This window comes from Leptodactylus fuscus, chromosome 4 (assembly GCF_031893055.1).
Source record: "Leptodactylus fuscus isolate aLepFus1 chromosome 4, aLepFus1.hap2, whole genome shotgun sequence".
In the NCBI taxonomy this organism is placed as follows: Eukaryota; Metazoa; Chordata; class Amphibia; order Anura; family Leptodactylidae; genus Leptodactylus; species Leptodactylus fuscus.
In genome coordinates, this window is record NC_134268.1 from 127,177,011 (window position 1) to 127,198,863 (window position 21,853).

At 40.8% G+C, this 21,853-nt stretch overlaps 1 protein-coding gene across 1 annotated transcript in view; it reads left to right on the forward strand.

Annotated features, from left to right (window-relative positions):
- GALNT1 (polypeptide N-acetylgalactosaminyltransferase 1) overlaps positions 1-21,853 on the forward strand; it is a 127,864-nt gene that overhangs the window by 65,021 nt on the left and 40,990 nt on the right. Inside the window, exon 5 of the mRNA XM_075271014.1 lies at positions 15,034-15,241. Within this exon, the coding sequence (XP_075127115.1) occupies positions 15,034-15,241 (208 nt within the window). The remainder of the gene's footprint in view (positions 1-15,033; positions 15,242-21,853) is intronic.

Genomic DNA, 21,853 nt, shown 5'->3' on the forward strand with positions numbered 1-21,853 from the left:
AGGGACACATAGAGCATTTTTTTGCACGGCCAAATGTACTTTTTAGTTATACTATTTTGGGGAATGTCTATTGCTTAGATCACCTTTTATTTCAATCGGAGGCAAAACGGTGAAAAAAACCCCAGCGGTTTGGCACATTTGATATAGACGTTCACCGTACAGGAAAACTATTAGGGAGCGTTCACACTACCGTTGGTGTCAGACAGCTAGTGTCCGCTGCTAATGCCCGTGCAAAATCTTGTGTGGACATTAGCAGCGGACACTAGCTGTGGCCGTGACATTTTGCATTGATTTAAATGGACATCGGGTGCATTCTTTTACTGTCCGTGGGTGTCCTTAAGTGTCCGTTCACAAAGATATCCAACTTTTCAAGCGTACGGCAAAAACCTACATGTATTGCCATCTATGGGACATTCTGTATATTACTATTGCGGAAGGTCATAGACTAGCCACAATGTTAATATAGCAATGACAGGCCTTCAGCAGGCTCCCGGCTGCCACCAGAACAGGTCGGCTCCTGCGATATCGCCACTCAGGAGCCGGCCTGCAACTTTACAGGTATGGGGCCGGTGGGGACTGGCCCTGGGGGGGGTGAATTCTACACTTTGGGGGGAAGGGGGTGGTTCCGTTTTTATGCCCGCAATTAGAATGCATTCTGATTGCGGGCATTAGTTTCGGGCCTCTGTGTATAGCGGAAGCCCGGTTGCTATGGCTCGGCAGCAGAGCGGCCGCCAATACAGACCCGGCATCCTCTGTAATAGAAAGGCGGATGCCGGGGTGGGTTATACGCCGGCATAGGTGCAGGGGCCTGCGACATCGCTACGCTCCTGCCCTGCAGGAAACCAGCAGCGGCAGGAGCGATGCTGCTATTCTGCTCCCCCACCCCCCAGTCCACATTCGGTCTATAAGACGTACCCTTATTAACCCCCCAAATTTGGGGGGGAAAACGTGCGTCTTATAGTCCGAAAAATACGGTAATATGCAACACCAAATTATTGCAAAAATAGTCACATTTTATTGAAATAATTTACAGCATTAAAAATCACACAAAAGGCACATAGGAACAAAGCGACAAACTGTATAAAACCAGCCCACTGTATGCAAGACCCTTATGTAAATAAATCATCCCATATATAAAATGTAAAACATGGGAAGATACATGTATAAAGGAACACCAATGGGTAACCCCTGCAATGCAAAGTACAGGAAATCTGATCGTTAAGAGTACAAAAATTATGTAGGTCTGATATGGTAATGTCAAATGAGTAAAGCAACAATGTCTTATATAATGTGTATAATTACTGTACTAAGAAAGCAAAACACAATCAAACCATAAGCCCCTCAACAGGGGACAGCAAATAAATTGCCATAGTGTGACAATTATAATAACCAGCTGCATAACATATGAACTATTGGAGTACTACAACTCCCATACAGTGTGTAAATGGATAGAGGATGCTGCATAAATGTTGACATTAAGAACAGGCCAACCAAGTCTTACCCATGATTAGGTGGATGTAGTAAAAAACGGTGACAGGGTCCGTATAGGTGGGCAGAAATCCCGACACGCTTTTCGGCACGCTCAGCCTTCGTCAGGGCTACATGTTATAGTCCAAATATGGATACTCTTGTCAGTTATTTGGCATGAATACACATTAGACAGTTTTATGTACAACTAGCCTCTGCCCACGACTTTGTCTGCGTGTTGTTGGTGTCGATAATCCACCTATATTCAGCAAATTACTGCCGTCGATGGTTTGCCTGTTCTGGCGTTTTGGCAGCTGTTAAGCTGTCCTGCTATTGAACTTGTGCCTCACGCCGTTCCTGTGATTGTTCCGGCATCTCAGCAGTTTGCTGGGATGCCATATAATGAGCATGTTGTTGGCATTGTTGATCGGCCTGCTCCGGCGTTTTGACACCTCTCAAGCTGGCCTGCCGCTGAACTCGTTCCTCGCACTGTGCCCGTGATTGTTTCAGCAGCTCGATGGGAACCCATAGAATGAGCGTGTTTTTGGCATCGATGATCCCCCTCAGCTCCTATTGAGGAGAACTCTGACTTCAGGCTACCTTCATAGCTCTTGTTGTTTTAGAATTTTGCGACAAATTAGATTTTCTATTTCCCAGCATTTTTAAAAGTAGCAAACTGCCAATTTGGATTAAAGGTATTTTCCCATCCAGTGTGTCAGCACTGCCTGGAGCAGATCAGAAAATATGCAAATGCATGTACAGAGTGGACTGAGGGTTAATTGAGTGTTTTACATAGAGAAATGATATACCAGGCTTTATCAGAACTTGAAATAAGCTGCTGCAAGAGCAGTTTAATATAGTATGTGAACATAAATTCATAACAGTCGTGAAGCCATGTCTTTTAACGGGATAAAAAAGTAGCCCATGTGTTAATCGAGGCTGGGTTAACATAATAAATAAATTGTAGAGGTATTCATATCCCTGGGGTAGTCATGTGACAACTTTCTAATAATCCGGTGACTATGAATTTCCCCATTTCTGGAAATGGATCGCTCCCCAACCCCCCCCCCCCCCCCCCCCCCCGAACACACACACACACCCACCCACCCCATTATACTTACCTTCTTCCTGCGAGACAGCCCTTCTTTCTACACTGATTCTGCAGGCATGCCTTCTTCTTCAAGCGCTGTTCTGCTATCAATAATCCACCAATGTTGCTGCAGAGAACAGAGTAGCGCTGGAAAACAGCGTGCGCCTGCAGAATCAGTAAAGGAGGAGGGGCCATGTTGCAGGAAGAAAAGTAGAAGGTAAATATAATGGGGTTGGGCTGAGTAGGTAGGGAAAGCTGGGATAGCTAGAGGGACAGGGAGGGAGAGGGGAGTAAGGTGAGAGGGGTTAGTGTGGAAGTTACATAGCATGAAACTGAACCCTGTAAACAAATTTAGGAGCTCCCAGAGATGCCCAAAAATCACTCAAGACATGGCTAAAGGTAATGGCACTAACAGACAATATATAATATATATTATATTTTTTTTAAAAAAAACAAAAACAAAACATTTTTTGCCCGTAAAACCCCTTTAGCCCCTAGACGCCACTAATTTTGGCTATTTACATCACTTTATCTGATACCCCATGCTGCATTCACATTAATTAAAGTCAAACACCTGCGATTTATAGCTGCTCCTGTAGAAGTGATAAGTGTAGCATCTCCATGCTGAAGTTACTGTCCAAGAGTTACACTTTGATAAGAGAAGCTTAGGACTTTTATCATCACTTTTGTAGACAAAATGCAACTCTCTATAGTGATGAGAGTAAAGTAAAAGAGACTTCCCATTTATTTGGTGATAGCAGAACTTGCGCCCTTGCCACCCCCATCATCACCTATTTTCTGGATGTTTGCTCTATCTCAGCAGGGAGACTAGCTAGATATAATCTAAACCGTCTACATCCCTCTACTATACTAAACTACTGGGCAATTTACAAATGGACCAGGGGTCCAGAAATAAGCCATTCTGAATATAAAAGCTATTTATTTTTTTTAGTTGAAAAACTATATAAATGTGTAGCCCCTGTAATCAAGAGAATTAGGAAAGCAAATTTTAATATGTTTACGTGAAATAGTATATATAAAAACAATTTTGTTTTGGGTAAAAAAAAAAAGAAAAAAAAAAGCTAAGTTAACCTTTTTTTTCACATTTTAAACAATTCTTCTATTTCCACAAAAATAACATGGTAAAAATAGTTAGAATATGCAAAGCCATTAAAAAGATATTGTTGTGTAAAGCAATGCATACCAAAATGCTAAATTTGGCCTGTGCATTGGTGCATCAGACTCTTGGTCTTGAAAGGGTTAAACTGTTGCAGAGAACGAATACAGACTGATTTTGTGTCTGTTCACATTGATAGAGCCCCACATATGCGTGAATAGCCTTTAAAAAGGCTATTCAGGCACCACTAAAGTTTTGTGCCTACCAGCATCTCCAAAGAGTCATGTAGCGCCGTGTAATATGGACTGCGAACGTGCAAACCATATTATACTGTGTCGGGGCCACTGTGGAGCATTGTAATGGGCAGGGGCCAATGTGGTGCATGTTTTACTGTGCAAGGACCACTGTGGAGCGTATTATATTGTTTGTAAATATGTGTGCATATTTATTTATATATAAGTGCATCTCAGCAAATTAGAATAGCATCAAAAAAAATTATTTTTTTTAGTTATTCAACTGAAATATATTGAATTATTGCAAACAGAGTGAACTTTTTCAAGTGTTTGTGTATGTTAATGTTGATGATTATGGCTTTACAGCCAAGGCAAACCCAAAAGTCATTATATCAGAAAATTAGAATAATTAACCCAAAACAGCTGCAAAGGCTTCCTAAGAGTAAATTCACACTGGGTTTTTTTTTAGTTGGTATCTGCCTCAAAATTCTGACCAAAAATACGGCTCCCGGAAAAAGAAGTGACATGCTAATTCTTCAGGCCGATTTGCTTCGCGATTCAGCCTAAAGACAACTCCCTCCTCCCAACTAGGCCCGTTCTTTGGGCCTAATCCAGAGCGGATTGTGCGACTGGATGCTGGTGCAGCGCATCGGCATTCATTCGCGGCTACCCGTTTAAACCCCATGTGAACTTACTCAAAGTGTTTTAACCCTAGAATGCATGACCATAAAAATCTACACTTTTACATACCTGGGGCCTTTTAGGCCCGTATGCAAATAACATGGAATAACTCAAATAAAAATACTTTTCAAAGTTTATTTGAAAATTGCAAAGTAAGGATGCATTCCCACTAGTGTTGGTGTCTGCCAGGAGGGGATCTGTAATGGATCTGACCTCCTGGTGAACCCAGCTAAGGCTGATAGAATCCGGGCATTCCGGCAGCCTTAACTGGAGTTACCAAGAGATCAGATCCATTACAGATCACCTCCAGGCAGACACCAGCGCTAGTGGGAATGCATCCTAAGATGTGAATAATTCAAAACATTATGTGCAAAAAACAACAAAAAAGTAACTGAACGGTCTTAAAACGCCCAATATACGCATTCGATATAACTCTTTATAATCACGTTTTTTTTTGTCAAAGTTTTTTTTATATAAAAGTTGCAGTAAACATGCTGCAGGAATATCTCTTTTCAAAGTTTCCTTTTCGAATTTACTAATGACCGCAACAACTTTCACACGTTATCTGTTCGCGAAGAATGATCCTTGCAGACATTTTGTCCACAAGTAGTACAAACACGCTCCGATTTCCTGTCCTTCTTTGCTGAACAAATGTAACATCGCTTTCTTTTTTTATCTCTTGGTTCTGGATGTTCCTGAAAACGTATACCACATCTGATCATAGCTTCTGTTGTTTGTCTTGGCAAGCATTTTGTGCTGCTTCTCTCCATCATGGTAGGCATTAAAAGTTCATAGCAAAGTTCCGTCAAGTATAGACGTCTCTTGTCCTTTCTGTTGGCATGGAATTCTGGATGAGTCTCACTATAAACATATAGGTATTGAGGGCTGACACATCTAGCATATTATAAAAAAGAACTATAGGCCAACGTTTTGTCTGCCTTTTGCACGTATACTCTCCAATCATTTCGTCCATCTTGTCAACTCCTCCTTTGGTTTTATTATAATGCAAGATTATTTCGGGTTTCAGTTTCCTGTTATTGGTGTCTATACTTCCATCATGGTGCATTGTACTCCGTAATATGACCGATTTTTCTTTCTTCGCTTTATAAGACACCATTGTCGCTTGATTGCAGAAGCCAAATACACTATCATAAAGTTGGATCACATGTAAACCTAGTACGGGCCTAAAAGGCCCCAGGTATGTAAATATGGGGTATTCACAAAAAAAGAGTTGTTATTCCGAAATGCCTGTAACATAAAAATATATGAACAACTGGAAATGACTAACAACTATATACCTGAGGAATACCTAGAGTTTCAGAATTCTAAGTAAAGTAATCTTGCAGTAAATAGAAAACAATTAACAGAGCGGGCCTGCGAGGCCCCAGGTATGCATTCTAGGGTTAAAAAGGTCCCTTAGTCTTGCTCATCTCTAGTTATTTCTTAAGAAATTGGCTGTTCACAGAGTTCTGTATCAAAGCATATTAATGGAACGTTGAGTGGAAGGAAAAAGTGTGGTAGAAAAAGGTGCACAAGCAACCGGGATAACCGCAGCCTTTGTAAGATTAAGAAAAAGCCATTTTGGGGGAGATTCACAAGGAGTGAACTGTTGCTGGAGTCAGTGCTTCAAGAGCCACCACACACAGATGGATCGAGGATATGGGCTAAAAGTGTCACATTCCATGTGTCAAGCAACTCATGACTAATAGATGACGCCAGAAGGGTCTTGCCTGGGCCAAGAAGATAAAGAACTGAACGGTTGCTCAGTGGTCAAAGCTGTTGTTTTCAGATGAAAGTAAATTTTGCATTTCCTTTGGAAATCAAGGTCGTGGAGTCTGGAGGAAGAGTACACAATCTGGAGGCTGTACACAATTCAAGCTGCTTGAGGTCTAGTGCGAAGTTTCCATAATCAATGATGGTTTTTGGAGCCATGTAATCTGCTGCTGTAGATGCACTGTGTTTGATCAAGACCAAAGTCTGTGCAGCCATCTACCAGGAAATTCTAGAGCACTTTATACTTCCCTCTGCCGACAAGTTTTTTGGAGATGGAAATTTCATTTTCCAACAGGACTTGGCACCTGTCCACATTGCCAAAAGTACCAATACCTGGTTTAACCCCTTCCCGACATCCGTCGTAATAGTACGGCACATGTCGGGTGTGTAACTATGGCGACTGCCCGGGAGCTTTAAGCAGTAGACAACCAGCTCTAATGTCCGGGGACCGATCGGAGGCATTAACCCCTCTGGCGCCACGGTCAAAGGCGCTGGAGGCGCCATTTTCCCGGCGGCGCATGGGCGCCGCCATTTTGCCAGTGATCGCCGGCTCCTGGTGCATGCTCCAGGGCCGACGTCACGTTGCCATGAAAGCCGGGAGCCTTTACAAGGCTCCCCGGCCGGTCTGCAATCTTTCTTTTGCAGGCTGGTCTATGCAGCCTGCAAAAGAAAGGATGATTTTTTTTTGCAATGCATTAGCATGGTAATGCATTGCATTAGTGATCAGACCCCCTGTGGTTCAACACCCCTAGGGGGTCTAATAAATGCAAAAAAAAAAATTAAAAGTAAAAAAAAATATAAAAAGTATTAAAAATTCAACTCACCCCCCTTTCCCTAGAACACATATAAAAGTTAAAAACTGTGAAACACATACATGTTAGGTATCCCCGTGTCCAAAATCGCCCGCTCTACAAATCTATTAAAATATTTTTCCTGTTCGGTAAACGCCGTAGCTGTAAAAATAGTCAAAAGTGCCAAACCGCCATTTTTTCACTGTTTTGATTCTGATAAAAATTTGAATAAAAAGTGATCAAAGCAATAGCAGTTCCGGAAAATGGTAGAACTAAAAAGTAAGCTCGGCCCCGCAAAAAAAAACGCCCTATGCATCCCCGTACACGGACGTATAAAAAGTTACAGCTGTCAGAATATGGCGACTTTTAGAAAAAAAATTTAACACAGTTTTGGATTTTTTTTAAGGGGTCAAAATGTAAATAAAACAATATAAATTTGGTATCCCTGGAATCATACCGAAACACAGAATACAGGGGACATGTCATTTTGGCTGCACAGTGAACGCCGTAAAACCAAAGCCCGTAAGAAAGTCGCAGAAATGCATTTTTTTCTACAAATCCACCTCATTCTGAATTTTTTTTCAGCTTCCCAGTACATTTTACAGAATAATTAATGGTGGCATCATGAAGAAAATTTTGTCCTGCAAAAATTAAGACCTCATATGGCTCTGGGAGCAGAGAAATAAAAAATTTATGGGGTTTAGGAGGAGGGGAGTCAAAAACGAAAATCAAAAAACGCCATTGGCGCGAAGGGGTTAATAACCACAGTATCACTGTGCTTGATTGGCCAGCGAACTCGCCTGACCTTAACCACATAGAGAATTTATGGGGTATTGTCAAGAGGAAGATGAGAGACACCAGAACCAAAAATTCAGACGAGCTGAAGGCCGCTATCAAAGCAACCTGGGCTTCCATAACACCTCTGCAGTGCCACAGCTCTGAGTAACCCTCAGTGTATCGTGGTAGTTATAGGAACACAAAACAGGAATTTACCCATGAGAATGAATGCAGAAGATGCCAGTAGATCACAGAGAACCCCAGAAATCACTCAAAACACTGCTAAAGGTATTTGGGTGCACTTATTAACCTATTAATAGCACTTTCTGAAAATTATCTTTTGCCCCAGGAAACCCTTTAACTCAACACTAGTGTAAACCCAGCCTAATTATTTGTTTGCCAACTATAGTGTGTTACTAGAAGTGTTTTGTTTGCTAGTAGCTGTTGATGCACTTTTTAATGAAAGTGTTTTCACAATATAATGGCATTTCAGCAGTGTATTTCTATATTGTGCCATTTCTCTGAGGACTCCTGGCTTTTACCAGCTGTAGTATGTCCCTATTCATTGTGAAGAATATGCAAATCTGACTTCCATGATGTAATTAGGATGTCAGTGCCTCAAGTGTGCACACCAATAGAGGGCGCTGACTGAGAATGTGCAAGTCTAAGTTCCATGATGTACCGTATTTTTCGGACTATAAGACGCACCCAGGTTTTAGAGGAGAAAAATAGGGAAAAAAAATTTTCAGGCAAAAAATGGTAAAATATTTAATATATGGGAGTTGTAGTTTTGGAACAGCTGCAAGGCCACATTGACAGGTGACCCTGCAGCTGTACGGGGATGTATAGGGCGTTTTTCTTGTGGGGCCAGGTGTAGACCGGGCATTTTCAGACACAGGGATACCTAATGTATATGTTTCACAGTAATGTTATACTTTTATATGTATTCTAGGGAAAGGAGGTGAACTTTTATTTATTTTATTTTTTATTATATTTTTTTTAAGTGTTTTTTTTTATTTTATTTTTTTTTACTATTTTAATATCCCCCGCCTAGGGGGCTTGAACCTGCAATCATTTGATTGCAAGTCCCATAGACGGCAATACAAGTGTATTGCCGTCTATGGGAGATTCTATACATTACTATCGCGGAGGGTCATAGACCAGCCGCGATAGTAATATATATCTATGACAGGCCTGGGAGCCTTCATTAGGCTCCCGGCTGTCATCATCACTAAAGGTATGAGGCCGGGGGGGGGGGCTAACTGACTGTCGGGACCTGCGGTGGAGGAGTGGGTTTGCAGCATGGCCGCGCTACTGCCACCGCTGGTTTTCTTCAGCGGCAGTAGCGCGGCAATCCGCAGGCCCCGGCAGCTAAGACACTCCCCGGCATCCGCCGGTCTATTACAGCAGATGCCGGGGAGTGTCTTAGCTGCCGGGGCCTGCGGATTGCCGCGCTACTGCCACCGCTGGTTTTCTTCAGCGGCAGAAGTGTGACAATACTACAGGCCCCGGCAGCTAAGACAGTCCCCGGCATCCGCCGGTCTATTACAGCAGATGCCGGGGAGTGTCTTAGCTGCCGGGGCCTGCGGATTGCCGCGCTACTGCCGCTGAAGAAAACCAGCGGTGGCAGTAGCGCGGCCATGCTGCAAACCCACTCCTCCACCCACATTCAGACTATAAGACGCACCCTCATTTTCCTCCGAAATTTTGGGGAAAAAAAGTGCGTCTTATAGTCCGAAAAATACGGTAATTAGGAAGACAGAGTCTCAGTCAAACACCCCTATAGAGGGCGCTCCCTTTAACATCATGCCGACCTCTCAGAGGCCTTTGTTTGCAATGATGTTGGGATTATACCAGATACAGTCTTCTCAGCCAAGGACAGCCGTTTCGATGTATTTTCATCTCATCAGCTTGGCGTAGAGAGGACTGATCTGGCATGATGTTAAAGGGAGCGCCCTCTATAGGTGTGTTTGACTGAGACTCTGTCTTCCTAATTACATCATGGAAGTTAGACTTGCACATTCTCAGTCAGCGCCCTCTATTGGTGTGCACACTTGAGGCACTGAAGTCAGATTTGCATATTCTTCCCATGTTCCTTTGCAGTGGAGCGCTCATGGCTTATAAGACTCCACACACCTTTATGGTGGTCTCTCCCTAAGGAGTGACGATATCCCCTTAACCCTATCCATTGTGACACTGTCCAATTGGTGCCAACTGTATAGAGGCACACCTCTTTGACAAGAGCAATGGTAACACCTTGATAATTTATTCATAAGTAAAAGAGTATCTATACATTGTTGGATTTTTGTTCAGTTGCGCAATTTTTTTGGCTTTATTTTCTTGACTGCAGTCTTTCTCGAGTCCCAGAATCACAGTTTCATAGTTATCCATGATGTGCGTGAGTGCCGTAGTGTGGGACTGCTGCCATGATTACCGTACGCTAGTCTCATGGTGAGCCAATGACTTTGTGTCATAGGTAATTATATACATGTGAGTATGGGTCCCTGGTAAAAAAAAAAAGCAGTTCAGAAAATAACACTGACTGTATTTTCTAGCATTTTAAAAGCCTGTGTGCAGCTAGCCTTATGAAAACGGACAGTTTAGCAGAGTCAACAGGTTCTCTTTAAATGGGGTGTTCTTTTGTTTGCACTGTATTAGATAACCTTATTGTAAATATTTTTTATTAATTACTTCTCATTTTCTAAAATGTTCCATGCCCCTGAGTGCATAAAATGATGTATACACAACACTTTATGCTTCCAAATGCTGCCTTGCTTCAGCTGCGTAGGAAGGTGTCAGACAACAAAGTGATGCTGCCTGATCATTTGTCTATGCACATGAGCACAGAGCTGGCAAGAGAAGCTTTGGCTTGATTATTATTTGGGGGTTTTTGCTTTTTAGACTCATTATCAAGCAGTTTTTTCGATGTTGCTTTTAGAAATAAATTCATAGCGAATAGAGATGAACGAATTCTATCGAGTAGATGTCCGATCGGACATCACGCTGTTCGCCATGTTCGATTCGATACGAACACCGCGTGGCATATGCACTTAAAATTCGATTCCCCTTTCACCTTCCCTGGCGCTTTTTCTGCACCAATAACCGCACAGGGGAGGTGGGACAGGAACTACGACAACGGAGGCCATGAAAATAACTAGATAAAAGCCATTGGCTGCCGATGACATGTGACCTCTGATTCAAAAGAACAGGTGGCATCATCTCCGATTCATTTGTGGCTTGCACTTAGTTAGAGACAGACATCTGCTGAGGGCTAGATAGGTTTTAGATTCTGCTAGGCAGGAAATCAAAAGAAGAAGAAGAAGAAGAACAGCTCTTTTAATGGTATAGATGGATGCAGTCGGAAATTCTTGTTGTGTAGACGTAGGGTCCCAACCCTTAATATACTTGGAAGAAAGAACGTCACACTTGGAGTGCTGGAAAATTTCATATATTTGTATTCAAGCAGTGATGATATCATCACTGCTTGAATAAAAATATATGAAATTTTCCAGCAATCCAAGTGTGACGTTCTTTCTTCCAAACAGCTCTTTTAAGAGCTACACTGCAGGGAGACGCTCAATCCAGCTTTGTGTACTCACAAACGCCAAAGTGGGATACACAGCAATTAAGCCAGGCTATAGCCGCTAAACCCAGCTTTCCACGGTGTGGAATAAACTAAGTGGGATACACTGAAATTTTCAGCCTATATACGCTTAATCCAGGTTTCAACAGTGTGTACCCCACCAAAACTGAGATACAGTGAAATTGTCAGCCTGTATACCCTATATACACTTAATCCAGGTTGTAACAGTGTGTAACCCCAAAAAAAGTCATGTGTCCCCCCCCTTGGCTACTTGTCAATGAATCCAGTAATGTTGCCGAGACTGCTCAAAGTGGGCATTTCTGGGCACAGAATGCTATCTACCCTGTCTCTCCAAATATAAGCCCTACCCCAAAAATAAGCCATGCTTTTGGAGTGTTAGTCTGACACAAGCCAGATACAACATATTGTGCACTGAAATTACACATTTCTGGAAAAATTGTCTTTCATTTTTCACTTCAGCTGCGCATTAAAGGGGCTCTATCACTGGGAAAAGACATTTTTATCTAAACACATACTTGCATAGGCTTTAGAAATGCTACTTCACACTTACCTTTTGTATGTAGATTGCCTCACTGGTCTCTGAATAAGTCAGTTTTTATTAATATGCTAATGAGCTTCCAGCCAGTTCAGGAAGTTCCCAGCAGCCTCCTCTCTCCTATTATCTTCTATGTGTGTGAGGCAGGAAGCTGAGTCATCATCATCATCAGCAGTCTCCCATAGGAAACAACAGGAGAGGAGTGCAAGATATATGGTGCACAAGTCTAATTAGAATATGAATAAAAACTGACTTATTCAGAAACCACTGAGGCAATCTACATACAAAAGGTAAGTGTGGAATAGACTTTCTAAAAGCTATGCAAAGATGTGATTAGTTAAAAATGACTTTTCCTAGTGATAGAGCCCCTTTAATGTCTGGAAAATAAATAATTGCAACACTTGGCTAAATATGTTTGTTGCACCCCTGAATAAATTACTGCAGGGGTATTGGTTTTAAAATGGGGTCATTTGTTAGGACATTCTTTTTCAAGGCGCAGTGCGTGTCCATCTATTTCCAGGGATACGTGCTGCAGTGAGAGCCCCTTCCCCTTTGTGTCATGTTGTGTAAAGACACATAGCATTTTTGGGCCTCAGCAGTCCGTGACATAATCTTCTCTTGAGGTCAGAAGAGCACAGGAAGCAGTACTGTAGCCATGTGGAGGTAACACTATTATGTAATTTACTAACCTCCCTTGGGCCTCCAATTAATTATACTCTGTGGGTCTGAAGGAAACCAAAATTGTTAGGAAATCCCTATGCATGTGGTATTTTTTAATTTTATCACTGTGGGCACCATTCGGGTACATTATACTGTGTGAAGAGGCCACTATGGGATATTGCACTGTAGGAGCCATTATTCTGTCACAGGGATCTGGCAAGAATGGGAGTGCTTTCTTAAGGGTACCCTTAATCCGACTCATGGTAAGTAATTAATGCAGCTTACCACTTGCTACTCAATCATCACTGATCATGTACAGGCCATAATATTTGAGGGGCCTTTTTATTATATGTGGGGACACTGTGGTGGTCATTATACTACATTTGAGGGTACTGACGGGGACATTATACTGATTGTGGTCATTCTGCTAAGTGTGAAGGCACTGAAGGGGCCATTACAAAATTATTAATAAGGGCTCCAAACATAGTCTTGTTTTATTAAAATTTATAAGTGAGTGCCCTTCACCATTCAACATAAGTAAGGTCTTACCTTTATGCAATGGACCAGTACTTTTACGGCAATAGCTAATAATATTAGGTAACACAACATTTTTATTTTTCTGTTGACTAGGAGGTTTGCTGGTTGAGGGCTCATTTTTTGTGGGTCGACCTGTGCTTTTTATTGGTATATTACTACTTCTGCAGGGTTTTTTAACATTTACATGCGGCTAACGAATATTTTAGTTTTATTATAAAGTTTGTTACTTTGTGGACGAAACCAAATTTTTATTTTTTTGTTTTACTTTTTTTAGTGTGAAAAGGCACTTTGTGGGAGTTATTTATTTAATATTAACATAGAATAGAATACTAATCAACTGAGTAGTGTAATTCTTTAGATTGGGTAACCCCAGTCGTGATTGGTTGCAGCACCTAAGTGGTTAACACACTGTGGGTATTGCAGGTGGGCGTCAGTTGCTGAGTGGGTACCATTACTATGGCATTAATTAAATGTAGTAATGAGTAGCACATGCTGTTGTGTATTTTATCTGTATACTAACTAGTACACCAGAGGTTTCTGGTAGAATGATTTTTAGAATCTAAGGGACATGCATAATGTGATATTCATTACTGCAGTTCTATATGTAGGTCTTCTGCAAAAAAAAAAAAAAAAAGTGGCTTGCGAACCCAGCCTCAAAAGGAACTGTATTATAACCTAGTTGAGGCCCCTCATTGTGGAAGCAAAAATTTTTTTTTTTTGTTGCTGCACATTTTGCCGGGGAAGGGAGGGGGTGTGTGGCTTTTTTTAGCCAAAGCCAGGGGTGGATTGAACACAAGGGAGATATACAAGTGCTTCCTATATATTTCCCATTCCCTTTCTTGTCTGGCATTGTATTGAATCACAGGCTGCTCAATGACAGTTTGATTAGAAGGTTCCCCAAAGCAATTTCAGCATAGGGCTCTTCACTTCAGGGTTTCCCAGGCTCTCTGGATTTTTACAAACGTTATTGCAGAGATAGCAGAATTTGAGACTTCATGGTCTCCTCCTGGTGCCCTATTTAGATGACTTTCTTTTGATCTTGTTCTCTAGCCAATCACTAGTAATCCAAGCTCCATTCCCCTTCTCTTCCCTAAACGCCTTGGGAACCAAAGTTTTCCTGGGAATCCAACTCAATTCAGTATCCCAGATACTGATTCCTACCAGCAGAAAAGGCAAAGGTTCTGAGATACGTTCTGAATTTGTTTCTGCCTCATCTCTGTTCCAGTAGTAATATAGGAGAATCACTAATGAGAATTATGTCCTCTGCCATTCCAGTCATGGACATAGCTGCATTCCAGGTTTCTTCAGTTAGAAATCCAAATACCGTAGTCCATCTAGCAAATCTCTTTTATAGTGGATTAGAGTACAGAACCTAAAGAAGGGTTGCCTGGTCCAGGTATTATGTGATGTTAGCAATACCCCCTGATAAAGAGATCTTAGAGCCTCTTCTAGACTGTCTTACCGTTGGGTTGGTTGTCCCGCTGTGGGATGTTAATACAAACCTTTGGGATTTTTGCTTTCCAATCACTGAGGTGTGGAGAGGGTATAACCTTTTTACATCTTCAGGTTTCCTGTCCTATGGTGGGTGGTGGTCTCACAGGGGTGTTGTCTTGGACATCAGAAAAACAATTACCGGCAAATTGGACAATATTTTATGTTTTGGTTTTTTTTAATTCTGTATCTGTTTAACAATATAACCCTGGTTGATTTTATGTTGCACCCAACTGTCATAATGCTTTACTGAGGAACTGATCACATTGTTTTCCAGATTTTTTGAAAAGGCCACTAGAAATCTATGTGAGAAAATTAAAAGTTCCAGTACATGTCATTCGCATGGAACAGCGTTCAGGTCTGATCAGAGCCAGACTCCGAGGTGCAGCTGCTTCCAAAGGACAGGTCATCACATTTCTAGATGCACATTGTGAATGTACGGTTGGATGGCTGGAACCTTTGCTGGCACGAATAAAACATGACAGGTAAATGTTTCACTTTTCGTGATAATTTGTGGGCTTCGCTAATTAGAGAGAAATATTGCACAGTTTTACAGTAGAAGAAATACTGTACATCACGTCTCTAGAAACTGCAAGGAAAGAATACGCTACCATTATTTGATCAACGGCTTGCATACCATAAAAAAACAAAACAAAACACTTGGGCATTGTTTGGATCTTCTTAGAGACGTATGTATATAAAAATGTAATGGCCTGGGCATGGCTAATCATTCTGTAAGAAATGGATAATCAATGGCAAAGGGGCTTAGGGTCTAACTAAAACACTGTTGCCCCTTTATTTTTGCAATCAAAGGAAGACTTGGCACACAGGTTTCCACAAAACTTAACATTTTTGACAACTACACTGTCAATTGGTAGTTGTGTCCATACCACACATAGTATATTTATTGCTCTCCCGAGAACTGTACACTCCTTTGATATGGCGCTTTATAATAATGAAACATTGCTGATAAATTAAATATCCCTTCACTCTATATAATACTAATGTTCATGTTGATAACATGCCCATATTATTATGTCATAGCCAACATGTTGAATACAGTTTTATCTATGTTAATGTCTGGTAGATAATGTGAAAATTCACTTAGCTGGATGGCTTATGTTAGCAGTTAAATAATGAAGATTGAATAAGTGCTCTTTAATGCACTTCTACTGCATCATGGATTAGATACTGTGTAGAGAAATGTCTGTGTAGTCAAAAAGAAATCAATGGTTTAAGCTTAATCAGAGCACTTTGCTATCTGTATTTAAAGAAGCATGTTTTATAGTGGACATTAGTGCCAAGGATGTATACTGTACTTTAACTCATTAGTAACTGGCCTGTTTTTAGTCTTTGATGACCAAACCAGCCACAAAACTGATCAGTGTGGATGCCTGTTGCTGTGACTGTGATAAGTCACCAAGAGGTGATTGGAGATCGCTTCAAATGCCGAGGCTGAAGGAGGTGAAAAAGCAGAAAAAAGTTACTCACCTCTTCTGAGATTCAACACGACTCTCTGTTGATGTCAGGGATTGCTGATTGGGCCTCAGTGTTATGTGGCATTGCAAGGCTTGCATTTGCACATCACAACAATGCATACATGGTACAGAGGCCCAGTCTGCAGTCCCTGATGTCAGCCAGAAGCGCTGAAGACAGCAGTGAGTCATGCCCTAGTTCTCATCACACAAGCCTGTACCTGTACGCAGTGGAAAAAATGAAAGGAATAGGACAGTTCTCAATAGAGAGCGGTCCCTTGCTCATGTCTTAGTAATTCTTCGAAATATACAAAAAAGCTTGATAGTCTTCAGTAGTTGATACCTTTTTAACGGCTAACTAATAGTGATGACAGATTACAACGTTTCAGAACTCTCGGCTCCTTTCTCAAGTAAGTTTAAGCCATTAAAAAGGTATCAACTACTGCGACTATCAAGTTTTTGGGGGTTTTTTTTGTATATTTCCTACCCACTGGCTAACATGGTACAAGAACAAACATTTTGCTTATACTAATTCTTCGAAATAATTATCAGCTCATATTGGTTAAACAGAGAGTGTTTCTAAGGGGGCGTTCACACTAGTGTCGGTGGCCGACAGCCAGTGTCCATTGCTAACGTCCGCGGAAGATTTTAGCATCGGACACTAGCTGCGTCCGTATGCAATTTCCATGATTTTAAATGGGACATCATTTGGTGTCCTTAAGTGTCCGTTTACAAAGATGTCTGATTTTTCAAGAGGACAGCTAAATAACTATTCCCTTGGCTACATTTTGTGTTACATTAAAATGTCATATTGCTGCAAAACTCAACATGCAGTTAAATCTGTCACATATATAGATGTCTAAGTGTGGACTGATTAAACATAGATTCGGGCCAGAAGAAGGTGTAAACATGCTTCTATTTCTGCCCTGTAAAATGGCTGACAGTGTGTACCTCTTGGTGACTTATTTACTGCTAGACTTGCTTCTATTATGACCTTTTGTCCAGTTGACAGACTTTGATAGGGGGCACATCATTATACAGAGAAAAACAAGGTGGTAATTTTCATGAATTGTCTGCCATCTAGGCTATTCTGATGTAGTTGTTAAGAGCTGTTGGGAGAAGTGGATTCATGAGGCACGCACACACATCAGACAGACACTGGATGGTCCAGACAATCCACCATAAAAGAAGATTGTTCAATCCTCCGACAAGCACAAGTAACTCCAGTTTTCTTGTGCACTATACAGACACAGGTGGCACCTTCATTACATATTTCTTTCTTTGGCTGGACCAACCTTAGTCTCGTAGCATAAGGAAATTTTGTGTCATTGCACCCATTACGTGTTCCATTTTGTGTCATTGACAGCCATTCACTGTCACCTTGGAGTACAGTGACATCATGAACCAACACTTCCTTGGCCTGCGCTGCCACCAACTGAGTATATATGGGACCAGCTGGGATGCCAGGTTCAGCATCCTAATAGTGTACAGGCCCAGCTATAACATCTATGGGCAAATGTACTGCAGGGTCTTATACAGAACCTGTTGTGTGCCTACAGGTCTATCCCTAGCTAATCTTGTTAAAATTGCCCAACAGTGTTCTAGAGTCTGCTTTCAATTGAAGAGTTTTCTACATTGAATGTATCTTTTCTCTGTAATATTGTGATCACTTGCATATATCATCATTACCATCACACACCGTTTCATTCACATCCAACAACTGCATTTTGCTTAACCTCCCCCCCCCCAAGGTTTACACCCCACAATAAGTGGTTTTCTTCACTCTATCTGTTTAAATATTTCGCCCAGTACATAGAAGTGTATTCCATTTACCACCACTACTTTTATTGAGGAAGTACATTAATAAAATCTAATAAAGAGTAACTCAATACACCACCATGTAGTACCATTGACCACTTTGTTATATTAAGTTAACTGCAACATATCATGATACTTTTATTCTGCTGTTATTTTTTATGCTTGGCCTGTTGCTAAACAATTGTCAGGAGTACACTGTGCATATATACTGTATAAATATAATTTTGAAAATATGCAATATATTCTCATTGAATATACCACTTGGTATGATCAGCTTTTACATAGCCATTTTAATTTTTTATATGCAATTGCCAACTACCAGTAAAGACTCAATGCAGAAAACAAATAGGTGTCATGTTAAGCTGATCATAAGCACGAGGTATCCTAGCAGTGATTCTGTCTCCAGTCATAACACACCCACAAGTGCATCTCTATAAATTAGAATATCATCAAAAATTTGTCCTTTTTAGTAATTCAATTCAAAAAGAGAAACACATTTTGAGTCTTTAAACAGAGTGAACTTTTTCAAGTGCTTATTTATGTTAATTTGGATGATTATGGCTTACAGCCAAGGAAAACCAAAATGTCATAATGTCAGAAAATAAAAATAATTAATCAAAACAGCTGCCAAGGCTCCCTAAGCGTTTATAAAGGTCCCTTATTAATACAATGGAGGCTTTCCAGGCCATGTGGTCTTCCTGGGACACGTATTGTATCCTGCAGGGTCTTTGACTCTTTTTCCCTTCCCCTCCACTCCCCCTCTCTCCCCTTCCCTTCAACTGTGTACCCGCCACTCTTTCTTAGCGTTGTTGACTGCCATTTTCTTTTTCTTATTTCACCTTTTCTACATTTTTTTTTTTCTTTCCCCTAATTTTATGTTACTGGTTTGGTGTGGCAGCTACATGTCGTGAGATATGCCATGACCTTTTCTGCTTATTTTACAATTGTTTTTCATTTTTGTTTTCACGATTCCTATTCTGTTACAAAATGAATAAAAATTAGGTGGTTTCTTTTTCTTTTTTCTTTTTTTTTTTTTTTTTTTAATAAAGTTCCATAGTCTGGCTCAGTAGGCAACACAATCATGGGATAAACTTCTGACTTGACAGATGTCCAAAAGGCAGGCATTCACACTCCACAAGGAGAGTAAGCCACAAAAAGGTAATTGCTAAAGAAGCTGGCTGTTCCCAGAGTGCTGTATCATATTAATGGAAAGTTGAATGGAAGGAAAAAGTGTGGTAGAAAAAGGTGCATGAGCATCTGGGTTAACCACAGCCTTGATAAGATTAAGAAAAGGCCATTCAAAAATTTGGGGGAGATTCACGAGGACTGAACTGCTGCTGGAGTCAGTGTTTCAAGAGCCACCACACACAGACATATCTAGGACATGGGCTACAAGTGTCACATTCCATATGTCAAGCAACTCATGATCAATAAACAATGCTAGAAGGGTCTTACTTGAGCCAAGAAGAGAAACAACTGGACTGTTGCTCAGTGGTCAAAGCTGTTGTTTTCAGATGAAAGTAAATTTTGCATTTCATTTGGAAATCAAGGTCCCAGAGTCTAGAGGAAGAGTGGAGAGGCTGCTGTACACAATCCAAGCTGCTTGAGGTCTAGTGTGAAGTGTCCACAATCAGTTTGGGGAGCCATGTCATCTGCTGGTGTAGGTCCACTGTGTTTTATCAAGACCAAAGTCAACGCAGCTGTCTACCTGGAAATTCTAGAGCACTTCATACTTCCCTCTGCCAACAAGCTTTTTGGAGATGGATTTTTCATTTTCCAACAGTACTTGGCCCCTGTGCACACTGCCAAAAGTACCAATACCTGGTTTAATAACCACAGTATCACTGTGTTTGATTGGCCAGCAAACTCACCTGACCTGAACCCCATAGAGAGTATATGGGGTATTGTCAAGAGGAAGTTGAGACACAAAGACCCAACAATGCAGACAAGCTGAAGATTGCTATCAAAGCAACCTGGGCTTCCATAACACCTCTGCAGTGCCACAGGCTGATGGCCTCCATGCCATATTGGTGCATTGCAAAAGGATCCCCGACCAAGTATTGAGGACATTTACATATATACATATTTACATACTTTTCATTTGGCCAACATTTCTGTGATATTTTTTTAACAGTTGGTCTAATATTCTAATTTTCTGAGATAATGACTTTGGGTTTTCCTTGGCTGTAAGCCATAATCATCAACATTAACAGAACTAAACACCTGAAAAAGTTCACTCTGTTTGTAATGGCTCAATATGAGTTTCACTTTTTCAATTGAATTACGGTACTAAAAAAAAAATATATATATACCTTTAGATCTTTTGGAGGGTGCACATGTATTACAGGATGGACCTGATAAATTAACAATATCTCTTTTTAAAAAATGCACATCTTTATGAGCTTAGACAAGCTTATACTGTAAATGTTTAATTCAATTGGGAAAGGGAATTAATCCACTGCCAGACACACAGCATGTTTCTTTGGAGGACAATTGACCTGATCATTTTTTTTCCGTATGCTTCAGATTGTGATGTCTATTTGGATGTCTGGAAACCTTTGTGATTGACTAGACATGAAGTTAACCACATGTTGTAATGATTTTATTGATTCAATCAGATTCTATTGTAAACCTGTGTAAAATGCAAGACCGTTGCCATTTTTACTGTCCCCATGCTATGGGAAACTTTATAACATGTTTTATTATCCATATTACATGAAGTCTATAAAATACTTGGTCCGCACAGTACAGCTATACTTTAATCCTTGCTTGCACATATTACCATAATGGAGATATTCTTTATGTAGTTGGTTACATCACCCATTGTGAAAGGTTAATGTACCTAAATTTCCTTTCATCTGCATTACTATTATGAAATAAACTTATTAATATACTGGTTTATTGAAAAATACTTTTTTATTTCATCTTCCTCCTGTCTCTGCTCTTATCACGCTCTGCTTTCAGTCATACTGTGCATATGCAGACAGAACAAATTATAGTAATGTCTATGGAGAGGGGAAGTTGGAGGCAGATGGTAGAGAGAGATCATCTGCAGTATGTAATGAGTTATTTCTGCAGCAACAAAGCTGGATAATTCATCTGATAGTCCATTTCTGTTGTAAAATACGTCACTGTATATAGTTAAAAGGAGTCTCTTCTTTAGCGGTATCCAAGAGCTGTCCTCCTTCTACTCCCTCTTCCTCTCTGTTTAACCTTGTTTTTGGCCACTTAAAGGGGTTGGCCAGGCAAAATTGGACAACCCCTTTCAATTTTTAAATCAACCGGGGGCACTGAAAAAAATAAAAAATAAATGCATACTCACCAGTCCCCGTCCCCCCCCCCCCCCCCCCTTTCTTCCCCAATGTGCTCCAGTGTCCTTTCGGCACATCCCGATTCTTCTGCTCCGATGGCTTCTCCTGGGTCTCTACCAGGGTTCCGCCGAAGCCACTGATTGGCCTCAGCGGCTTCAGTGGAACTCCAGAAAAGCCCCATTTAGCAGAAGGACTGGAACGTGCTTGAAGGACAGTGCAACATCGGGGTCAGTTAAGTGTTTTTTGTTTTTGTTTTTTTTGTCTTTTTTATTGTTTTCGATACCCCCGACTGATTTAAAAGTTAAAAGGGTTGTTCATTTTTGCCTGGACCATCCATTTAAAGGGATTCTATGATTAGAATACCCTTTTTAAACTAAATCCACTTAGGAATAGCCTTTAGAAAAGCTATTCTTCTCTTACCTATATTATTCTGATCTACGCCGCCATTCCTTAGAAATATCATCTTTCTTCCTTATGCTAATGAGTTTTTTTT